This window comes from Lycorma delicatula, chromosome 1 (genome assembly GCF_047948215.1).
Source record: "Lycorma delicatula isolate Av1 chromosome 1, ASM4794821v1, whole genome shotgun sequence".
NCBI classification, from domain to species: Eukaryota; Metazoa; Arthropoda; class Insecta; order Hemiptera; family Fulgoridae; genus Lycorma; species Lycorma delicatula.
Window position 1 is genome coordinate 175894165 of NC_134455.1, and position 12593 is coordinate 175906757.

Sequence of the window (12593 nt, forward strand, 5' to 3'; positions counted from 1 at the left end):
AATCCGGAGTTTTAATGATAAATTACTCAAAACTACATTTAAAAAAAAATAAGATAAAGTTTAACAGTTATATGTTGCTGTATAAACTAGTCTGTGATCATTAGGTTACTTTTAATCAATTTATTAAAAGATATGCAATTAACGATAATGCAAGAGTTAAAATACATTTTTTAATTAAAAAAAGATTAATAAGAGAATAAAAAATCCCTAAAACTGAATTGTAAAACAGACATATCTAAAATACTACAGGTAAATTAACAACAATATTAAAATAAGGGTTAATATAATTAATTTAATATATGTATTAATTAAGGAATAAAATAAAATTGAAACAATAATTATTTAATAAATAATTTTATAAAATATCAACACTGTACAATCAGTATAATTAATTCTTATGATTTTAATGTTGTAAATGAAAAATAAATGATTATAAAATGTGATTTTTATCATCATCAACAGCACACATATGTATACTGAAATCAGGTGTATCTTGGCTATATAACTGTAAGAGGTGCAGCAGAATTTTTCATAAATTTTATGATAATGATGGAAATTTTAAGGTAAATTTGTTATTATAAATACATGATTATATGTTTATATTTTTATGTAAATTTTATGCTACCTAATAAATTCTAACTGTAATGGAAATCTTATAAATAATACTTTTTTCTTGGAGGAACAAGAGTTTTACTATCAGTCACTGTTTTAAAAGTAGTTATAAGAATCATCAAATCTTTAAAAACTAAATGCTTCCTTGGAATTAACTAATCTCCAATAAATTTTGATTTAAAAAACTAATTAAATGATTTGTGGATCCAACCAATAGTTCATTTTAAGTGAATTAAACTTAATTTTTTTTTTCGATTAACTTTTCAATTAATCACACATCTCAGAGAAACAACTGATCTGAGACTGTACAAGACTACACTTCATTTACATTCATAGATATCATCTTCATTCAACCTCTGAAGTAATACCTTATGGTGATTCTGGAGGCTAAACAAAAACAGAAAAGAAGTGAATTAAACTTGGGAAATGCACTGTTGGCATAGTGGTATGCACTATCACTGCAATGATTAAAAGCTACTAAATATAATGTTTTCTTTAAGGAAAGTTTTTGAAAATGGTGTGGAGTTTAAGCTTAAGCTTCTTTTGAAGAATCAAATCAGAAAAAAAAAACAACAATGTGGTTTTTGTACAGTAAAATCTATTAACATAACTGTAACCCAATTTTTGGATTTGAAAATACAAAAATATTAAGCAGAATGCTCTTTAGATCAAAATGAATTTGAAGGAAAAGCACTAAGAAAAATTTACATTTTTGGGAGAGAAAATATAAGACTTTTTAAGAGTACGGAATATGTTTCCGAAGATTTTTTAAAAACTGTTTCATATCTTTTCTGTCACTGGTGATACAGATGTTAACTGTTTTGGAAATCCCTTTCTGTACAGTTGAACAGTATATTTGTGCTGGATTTGTAGGGTTTTTCAAGTCTGGTCTGTTTGCAAACTTCATACTGTTGCACCATATACAATTTTGTAGACAGCTTAAATGTCAAATTTCTATGTTGAGTTTAGTATCTTTGGATAAGTTCTGTTTATATAAAGTGACGTGCAAAATTCCATTCTATTGTACATAGTTTTTGTATGTGTTCTTTATATTTGACTCTGAATAAGTATCTGACTAGGCCAATGTAATATTTGATGCAGCCATTACAATTCAGTTTTTACACTCTCTGATTAATGTGCTTATTAGCTTAGAAGAGAAAACACAGAACTCTTCAGCTGTGAGAAGATTGTTTTATATCAACTAGAAGGTTAAAACTGAATAATAATACCTTGTTATACATGTGTTACTAGTATGTAAGTGGTAGTTAAATAACAACAGACTGAATAATTGGTAAAATTAAGTCCACTCATATACACAATTTTTTCTGATTCAGACGAATGTGTTAATAACACACAGCTGGTGGCACAGCTAAAATTTAGCCAAAACAATAAATTCACTCTATACATTGATATTAAGAAATTTAATAACTGCAGTTTAATGATTTAGTATTTATTTTGCTGACAAAATGTTTTTGGCTTGTTAAACACTTTTACTACGGGTGGTTTAGTTTAAATAGTTTAAACCCTGTTCCCAATCTAATGTACTTATCAGACTTTAGATTATATTTTTTTAGAGGTACAACACAATAAGGGCTGCACTGCTGGCTGTCTACTGACTTTCACTTCACTGACTTCCCATTACAAAAACCTATCTCCTGTTTGTTTAATACCTGGTTTTCCTGAGCAAATTCAGACTATATACTCATCTAATATGCATTCATTATCAATGGACCTAGTCAATATAACTATAATTAATATACATGTGAGAGCAAATATGGAAAAATGGAATAATTATTATGGTAATTGATGTAATGTAAATGGAGATGTTATAATTTAACAATCTGTTACATTGTATACACCATTAATAATATAAATTGAGGAGAAAGATAAAATTACATAGACAGAAAGACAGCAGATGAAAGATTATTAAAAATGATGGCAGCTAAAACATTTGATCAGCAACAAATTAGCGTACAGTCTGCGACATATGAAGAGGTGTCAACATTAACTCAAAAGCAGCATCCTTAAGATTTGCTCCACGAAGATTTGCTTCATGCAAGTCACTTCCCGACAGGTCACAATTCTGAAAAGAAGAAAGCATACATATAATGGAAATAAATGCATATTTACATGCAACTAATTTCAACCCCTAAATGGAACTAAATGTAACATAAAATCAATGTATAAAATTATTGCTACAAAATGTTAATAAATAATCACACTTTTGATTAAGTACATAAGTGCATTTTTCATCTACAGTGAGATAATTTCAATAATTTTACTTGATGTAAGACTTTATTGAAAGTGTGGAATTGCTAGTCATTGAATACGCTCTATAAGAAGTGGTAACATCTCTGCTTTTATCTGGAAGGCTCTAAGTTCAAATCCCTGTCAGGTTTACCATTTTTGCACACTAAAAAATTAATGTCTTATCATTCAAAAATAAAATGAGTTAAGGTTGCTGTAATTAGGCGTAGACCTGCAGTTACTGGAAAGAGAATAAATGAATAACAAAAAAATTATTACAGAAACAAACTTAAAACATAATGAAATTATATTAATATAATAAATTAACAAATAAAAATAAATAATACAAATAAACAAGTAAAATAAGTAAGAGTTAGGCTTGTACATAATATAGATATGTTTTAGATTAATTAGGCAATTAACAAAAAATTTTTAACTGTTATTCAAGACAATGTTATCATACAATTAACACTCATAATTTACATAAAATGTAATGATATGATACAGTATATAATAAAGTGTATGTGTACAGCATTTCCAACTGAAATGTTATTTAATAAATACCTATGTGCGTATGGACATTTAAAATTAGATACACAATTTATCTTTATTAAAGAAGTTTTTACTCTTTTATTCAATGTGAAAGCACACTATAACATATACATTCTTTAAAAAGGTATCATTAAGAAACATAATATAGTTATTTTTATACAAATAATAGTTTTACTTTGACCTCATAATATGATCATCAATTCCTGAATTTAAATTTATACGGATTAGATATCCACAGACTTTTATACATTTTATTTTATCCTTAATTGTTATATTATTTTATTTTCAACATTATAAAGTCTGAAAACATTGGGTACACAGAAAAAAAATAAGGCATTTTTAATTAGATGAATGCTTATAGTACTTGAATGGTAAGTATCTAGTATTAATTGGGGCTTGAGGAATATAAATAATTTTATTTCTTATCAGGAAATCCTTTGATAACTGAAAGCACAGCAATATCACACATATTATTACAAAATACATTTGAGACCCACCAGGTTGATCTAGTGGTAAAACTGTCATCTCAAATTAGTTGTTTAACAGCTGATTTTTGAAGTTGAAGGTTCTGAGGTTCAAATCCAAGGAAAGGTAAGTTACTTCTATATAGATTTGAAAATTAGACAGTGGATAACAGTATACTTTGGTGGTTGGGGTTCAATTATTCATACATATCGGGAATGGCCAGCCTGAGTCTGTACAAGACTCAGAACTCAGTTCTTATTGGGCCAGGGGGTTGCTTATTGTTCCAAAAATAAACAGATTGCATCACACACATTAGGAGTAGAAAATAAAATACGCTGATTGTGGTATTCATCCCTGGAGCCATGTATGGATACTTCTGTGGTGCTGGGTATCTCGACCTGAACTCTCCCAAAATACAAATGTATTTTCCTGATATAGAAATAATACATTTTCAAATGTACTTAGTACAGTTAGTAGTTAATATGTAGCACAGTTAGTAGTTAATATAGTACAGCAGTGTTAAGTAATTGGTAACAAAGACAATAAAATAAATGTTATTTAATGAGATTATTTAGTTTGTATTTTGCTTGTAAGTAATCAAATATTTGGTTCTGGCTTCGTAACTTGTAGCTTTAATTTGTTTTTCTAAATGAGCATTAGTTATCTGTGTCCTTTTTTATTAAACGATTTTTAATTTGAATCATATATGAAAATGCTGATTCACAACAGTAAATACTTCCAGAGCAGGAAAGCAAATGGCATGCATGTGGATGCAAGTGTGGGTATTCAACTGCATTTTTTCAAACTTAAATCGGGTCTTTTTTGGTATCAAAAAGAGATTTCATAACATTATCTTCTCCCAACTAAATTAGTTCCATTTGTAATTCTTTGGGAGCTTCTGAGATATCAATCAGGTGTGGTTTAAAAGATAGTTTCATTGCAATATGTTCTTAAAAATTTGAAAAAGCTCGCATAGTCACATATCAGCGTTCAGTGTACTCTGAAATGAAGGCCCATTGAATGACAACAGCTGGGCTCTTTGAGTATTTTTGTGCCAAACTGAACATTGTCGAATAGTCATATCCTAGTATGTACACCTTCATATTAAATTTTATTTAAAACCTGCGCCATGTCCACTAAATAAAGTAATTTTTCTGAACTCATGAATTATCCTGATGGTTTCGCCCAGCAGCCTATATTTAATAGGCCTTCACTGTCATAATACGTATGCTTGTTTTGGTCAATGATCAATTATACATTTTAGTAGTAACTCTGTCTATATAGGCCTGCAGTTAAGGCCACTCAAGAAACTTAATAAGCTAGGGTTCCCCATCCTGACTTATCTATGGAATTCCATAGGTGCCAGTAACTGTACTGTACACCTTATTTTACATAAAAATACTAATGTGTAATCACAGCAGCAATAACTATAAAAAATTCTGAAATTTATCATACTTTAATAATATTTAGCCAGTGTTTTAACATTTTCTTTTTTACATATGTTGTATGAATTATTTAATATTATTTTTGATGTTATGAGATCATCAGCATGCTCATCTTCTCTAGCTGTATTCAGTTGCTCTCAATGACAAGTTTTTGATAAAGAAATTTAAGAAATACTTTGAAATTTTCATAATGTCAAGGGTATATGTAAATCGACCATAAAAGTACTATTCTATTGTTACTTTGCATTTAAAATATAGCAGTCTCCCAGTAATCTAAACAGCTTTAATCTGAACAAGTGGAGAACAATTTTATTAATGATAACCCTATATTTTAAAGCTTTTGTTATCAACAACTTTTTTTTAGTAAATAACACTAGATGAAAAATATTTTATTCTGAAAAATTATATTAATTGAAACAAAAAAAAACTTGTTTAAAAAATTATTACAGAGTATATTGGTTTAATATAATAGTTTAAGTAATAAAATAAGCATTTGTCTGACATAAGAGTGTCTTTAAAGTAAACTTATTTGAAAAACATCTGCTTGGTATCATTTGGGATTCTGTTGAAAAATGTCTCATTTTGAGAATAAGGAAAAATTATTACTTTCTACAATTTAAAAAAAATTAACTAAAGATTTTTGTGACAATTCAGGATTACATGAAATTGTAAAAATACCCAAATAAGTTAGCCTAGATGATTATTTAATAATTAATGAAGATGTAACAAACTACATTAAAGAGATCCACCACATAAATTTCAAATTAAATCTGACAAAGGATCATTGATAAGTATGAGGAGTAGTTGAAATGTAATGCACAACTGTTGACATCACAGGAAAACAAAATGCTGCACAGTAAAAACAGATGGTGCCATCATATTTTCATTCTCTTACTATTAAAATTTCAAAATTCATTGAACTACATCCTCTAATTTTTTGTTAGTCACCATTGTTATGGAGTCAAGTACGTCTGGTATCCTGAAATGCTGATCCCTACATGGGAATCGCCTTGTGATGATTCTGGCCACCACACCACCCCCTCTGTTCCTAAAGCTGATGTGCTTTACTGAAGGTCGTCTTTTAGACTCTCTAAACTTGATAACAACACAGTCAACACAGTCTCTGTCTGAATGCCAGTAATGCAAATACCTTGGCAGATATTTGCATTTGTATATTTATACAAGTTACTATGGCCTCTTCCAACCATGACCACCTAGTTTAACTTACAACCCTCAACTATGGAAGCACGATCCCTGCGCTTTTCTCTAACACTGAAGGTTTCACACAAAAACTCTTTCTATATCCTACGTCAACTTCTATAAAACAACATACAGTGATTGAATTTTTAACAGAGGAAAAGTGAACACTAGTGACATTCATCATTAACTAAAGGCTACTTATGTTGATGAAACTATTGATTGAAGAACTGTGAGTACATGAGCAGTAACATTTTGTGCAACAAAAGAAAAATATTGAGAGGTCGGTAAGGAAAATATTGAGAACCTCACAGTGGTTGACAAGTTTTTGTGACTGATGAGAAGGACCAGAAGGAGGGGGATGAATTGCTTCAAAATGACAATCACATCACACAACAATGAATCACCACTCAGAAAGGCTTATCGAAAGGAGGAGGACACATTATTGTACAACTGAACTATTGTAAAATCTGTACAGAAAAGAACAAACAACAAAGGAAGGAATGTTGTGAACAACTTCTGAAACAGCACCAAACAGTTAAGTTTTCACAAAAACAGTTATTATTAATGGACAAGATAAGGCTTGTGCATAAATAGACATTACATTAGTAAAAGGAAAAATTATCGGCATTAGTATCTCTAGACCAGTGTCTACAGTTTTGTGCAACATAGTCTAGTAACTTGTTTTTTCTTAAGGGTATTAAGATTAAAATTTAATAAAATTCTATTAATAAGAAAATGTGTGAAATAATAGTTTTATGTCAATAAAATAAATATAAAATAGGTCTATAGGTAAATAAAAAAAATTATAATAATTGTGTTTTTTAATCAGTATAATGTTAAAAAATTTTTCCCATCAGTTAAAATTTTACATTCACAAAGGTTCTTCATAAGTTTAAAACAAAACATTCAATAAATGCAGATAAAGATACAGATACAAAAAAAATGATTATTCAAGAAAGTGGTTAGGGTACGAACTATGGGTGGGAGTTATATAAATTGAGGAAAAGAAATAATTATGTTTTGTAGATATAGAAAACTACTTGACTGCTTCAAATGGGATAAATTAACGGAAACATTAAAAAGCCAAAAGATAGGTTGAAGAAATAGGGAAGGATGCTGCCTATCCCAGTCTTGTTTAATAAACAGGTCCGCAAAATTAAGGAATTTGAAAGTTGTTTATAATCTGATAACTGATTTTTGTTATTTTATAGCCATCATTTTTTTCTATCACGTAAGAATTTTTCATAATACTAAAAAAATAAAGTGGAAAAATGGCATATTGTATATGTATTCCTCGTGGAAAACCTTTACTTATAAAAAAGTAATAGGGGTTAAAGAAAGAATTTTTGCACATTTTCTTATCTCTATGAAGACTTGTACCGTCTTTTTCTTTTCAACGCTTCTCAGGCCACATTTTCTGTTGTATTAAGCTTGTGGATTGTCTCTATGGATGCACTAACAGTAGTCTGCTATCATGTTCACAATCCACCTTCCCTGATATCTGTGTTCCATTTCCTTTATTATCTTTGTGAAATCTTTCACCCTGTTCTTCACTTACAACACCACGATTTTTGGGGAAGTAATCAATGTGAGAATGCAGAAAATGTACCTTCAAGCTCATCAACAACCCAAGTCTTGGAATTTCATAAGCATGTTTTCCATTATACAAATTTGGGTCCTTATTGTTCCCAAAAAATTTCTTTACTACTTTTTAAATGCTTTCCATGCTTCTTTTTTGATATCCTCCATTTTGATTTGAAAGACTTCATCTTTAAAATGTTTACGAATATCTGGTCCACTGAAACGCCTTCTTTCACTTTGGCTTCTTACAGCATAACTTACATAAAAACTTACAGCATATGTATTTAAAACATTCTCCTTCTTTAGATAGAGCCTTTACAAATCGTTTCATCAATCCCAGTTTGATGTGAAGAGGAGGTAGGAGGACTTTCCGTGGATCAACCAAACCTTTCTGTATTACATTTTTGCTCCCAGGTTCTAATAATATCCTACATGGCCATTCTTTTCGTTGCCATTATGAAGAATAATATCTTTGAGGCTTCTTCTGGACAAGTCAATAAACAACCTCCATTCAGTCACACCATATTTTACGTTCAACTGCTTCGTTCACCAGGAACATTGTTACAATAAATTAATCTTCCATCTTCAGAAAAGTACAGAGTAAAGAAGTCTCTGTTTCTGTATCATGAGAAAGAAGTGCCAGGTGCCAATAAGTTTTTTTCTTTAATCTAGATCCTAAAAGTTCTGCTGAATTTTTAGGAAGAATTAAATCTCTGATCGAGTCATTCAGTTCATGCTGTGAAAAAAGTTGTGGTTCAGAACTACCAGAAATAAAATCAACATCATCGTCATCATTTTGCGACTCTGTTTTGGAGTTTTTCAGTATATCTTCTAGTTTTTCTGGAACTGAAGGTACAGGTACACCAGGGCCGAGAGGTACAGAGCATATTGCCAAATAACAATTTGGATACACAATTTCTTTCTTATTTTTTAGCTAGAACCCTTGTACATTACAAGAACAACAGTAGCAATCATCACTTTGATTTTGTGATTCTCTCCAATTCATTGGTTCTCCAAACCGAAAAGACCTTTTCTTACCTTTTGTCCATTTGTATAGCTCTTCTATACAAGTAAAACAAACTGTATGAGGGGCCCACGTTTTATCTTGTTCACCAAGTTTTGCCCCAAAATAGGTGTAGTACACTTTTTTTTAACAAAATTCTGTAATACTTCTTTGCACAAACTTCCTACAAATTTAACAGAATGTACAGGTGAATTAACACAACCCCTTGAAGTCATTTCAAAATAAAAAAAAATACAAGGATAAGACAAATAACCTTCAAAAAATGAAAGAAAATTAAAATACTATAGAAGGTCTAGAAAACTACTTAACATTAGCAAAACCTTTCAACACAATATTCTAATTGCAAGTGATTTATTTTTATTTCAGTAGAGTGAAAGGGATTAAGAATGAGTGAGTCACCACCTTAGCTAATAGCTTGACAAAAATTACTCACGAATTCACTCTAATTAATCATATTACATCATCTTATTACTCATCTTACTGTATCAAATCAAAATTATGAACACAACTTTTATTCATTCCATATAACCAAACTGATACTAAAGTATCAAAAAAATGAACACAGGCCTAATTTTTTATTCAACGTTTTATAAATAAAATACATTGATTATCAATTTTGAGAAAAATTGATTTAGTGAAAAAAAATGGTATGTGATGGAATTTTTTGACTATTGCTCCTGAAACCAGCACACAAAAATCTATAAGAATCAGTTATTAGTTCTCAAACAACTTTTCCATTATTAACCTGTGTAATGAATGCTGAAGGTATAATCAATAAAAGATGAAGGGCTCAACAAAGAAAGGAAAATTAATTGTATAAGGTTTGCAGATTACATGGTGTTTTAAGGTGATAAAATGTGGGATATTCAACAATTTAAAAATTAAAACACTATGACAGAATATTGTATGAATATAAATTTCAGGAAAACAAAAGTATTTCAGAAAAAACAAGAGAATAGTAGACAATAAGCCAATGAATCTGTATTATAAAGAGTGTGTGTATTATTATAAAGTGTGAGTACTAATATATCATATTAACTGAAGATTGCAAAGTAATTGTGATCTTCATTAAGTATTGTGTACTTAATGTTTGCATTATGTACTAATTTCCCAATATGCAAAAAGTACGACACCAATTCCTAAGATAAAAAAAATTATACTCTTCTTAATCGATGGATTTGATTACCCTTACCTGTATGCAATACCTTTTTCAATTTTTCATAAATAAATCAAGAGGCAAGCTAAAAATATAATCAAAATATGGGAAATATTGAAATTTCTCACCTGAGTCCAGTGAGTTGGAATCATATCACCATGGTCTTATAAGTGTAGGAAGTAAGTATATTTTAACAATAACTTCCTCTTTGATTCTGTTATTAGTTAGTAACTGACAACCTATTGCATGTTTGCATTAGAAGGCTTCCATTTGTCTCAATTAGTAATGCTTTGATATTTCACGGTTTGGTGATAACCCATTCAAATCATTTGTAATCACAAAATTAGTTAGCAAGCTTTCTTATAATAACAAAAAATTTAAGATGTGAAAAATTATTGAAGAGAAAGTGTTAACTATAAGGGTATTTATTATTCTAACTTTCATAACATCAGAATCTGACATTATGAGGTTCTTATAAATTAGTTATTAGGTGAGTTATGTACCTGTAAAAATATGGACATTCATTGAAACAAAGGTTGGAGGCTCAGATATACTATATAAGAGAAATAAATGACAAGGCCTTCTGAATATATATACTAGGTATTTCTAAAATAGTGGGCTGGCTATACTTTTTCAGGTTCTACTTGTAAAACTAAACAAAAAATATCCTTAGGAAAAATGGCGATTTTTCCTTCGTTCTCCCCCTGTCCGCCATTTTGTTATTTTTATATAAAAGTTTATATGTCAAGTTCAGATAAATGAATCACATTCATTCTACCAACGATTTGGTAGAATCACATTATCCAAAAGATAGTCATTAAAAATACCTGCCCATATGTTTAGGGAAAATCTTTGTTGATGGCTACTTTGGAAGGTACCATGAGGATTCTTCTCACTCCAGATACTTTGGTTGTGATAGTTTTGAACACCACTTCTATTGAAGGAAGCTTCATTTTTACATTGCTAACATGATCAACAGTAATATTCGCTGTGTAAAATTATTCAAAAGTTGTTTTATTATTATTTAATATTTATTGTGAGAAAATTATTACTTAATCTGATACTAATTTACAATACTAGAATTAAAATAAATAAAAACAATTAATATTTAATTGAACTGATCGTAAAGTGGAGGACATGAAAACAGACACAAAATTACAACATCAATTTTCTGCTGTAACTCGACTATTGGTTAACAGATTTAAAAAAATAAAATGTCATTTTGTCTAAAATAAAAGGTTTAATATTTTAGCAAATAACATAAATTTTGATGAAACTAATATTTACAAAGATATAATGGATTGAAAAATATTTTGTAATTTGCAAAGGTATTTAACTCCTGATTTTTTTCTAATTTTAAAACTTTATTACCAACACGATTACCAAATATTTATGTGATTCACCTATCCAAACTTGGGATATAAATTTCTATATAAAAATAACAAAATGGTGGACAGGGGTAAACAAAGGAGAAATCGCCATTTCTCCTAAGGATATTTTTTGTTTAGTTTTACAAGTAGAATCTGAAAAAGTATAGCCACCCTCTATTTTAGAAACAGTTGTGAATATATATAAATATTAGAGTCAAACCTCCTTAATTCGAATAAGTCCCTACACTAATACTTTGTCTCCTCGAAAAATCCTCTAAATTAAATTGAACCACCTCCTTTATTCAAAATGTTTGAGGACTTGATATACATATTATTTCATGATGAAAACATTTTTTAAACGTTTTCAATAAAGAATTTACATACTGTACATGATTTCCAAAGAAGCATAGATTAGCAGTAAATTCAGTATAATAGTGTATAGCGATCATTAGTGTGGACTGTGAATTTTATCTGGTACTGTATGCCTAATGCTAATCAACTTCCAACTTGCTTATTTCATCACCGGTTGTTGGAGTGGTCAATAACAAAACTATGTGCACGGTGCCACTGTATGATGAGTAATATCTGGTTTTATTTCTTACAGCAGGCTATGCATAACATAATGAGTCAGATTTTAGTACAGTATGCATTATGATTTTAAATAGTTAACATTAAAATTGTTGTTTCTAGTTGTGTTTTACAATTTACATTACACAATGCACTAGTTTTTCTCATGCAATTCAAGTTTTATTTCATTTTAAAATTTACAATTAGACTATGTACATTTTTGTGTCTTCTTACTCCTTTTTGTTTAAACTTTGATACGTAGGTCTACTGTGAATTTTTAATAGCTGTGTTTTATAATGAGGGTACAGTGGAAACATAAAGTATTATCTATGGGTGATAGAATAAAGATTATAAAAAAAAGTAAAAAAGGGTAA

At 29.4% G+C, this 12593-nt stretch overlaps 1 protein-coding gene across 1 annotated transcript in view; it reads right to left on the reverse strand.

The window, feature by feature from the left end:
• Positions 1-266: 266 nt before the first annotated feature.
• LOC142325661 (BTB/POZ domain-containing protein KCTD9) overlaps positions 267-12593 on the reverse strand; it is a 65977-nt gene continuing 53650 nt past the window's right edge. The window contains exon 8 of the mRNA XM_075367693.1: positions 267-2695. Within this exon, the coding sequence (XP_075223808.1) occupies positions 2579-2695 (117 nt within the window). The 3' untranslated portion in view covers positions 267-2578. The remainder of the gene's footprint in view (positions 2696-12593) is intronic.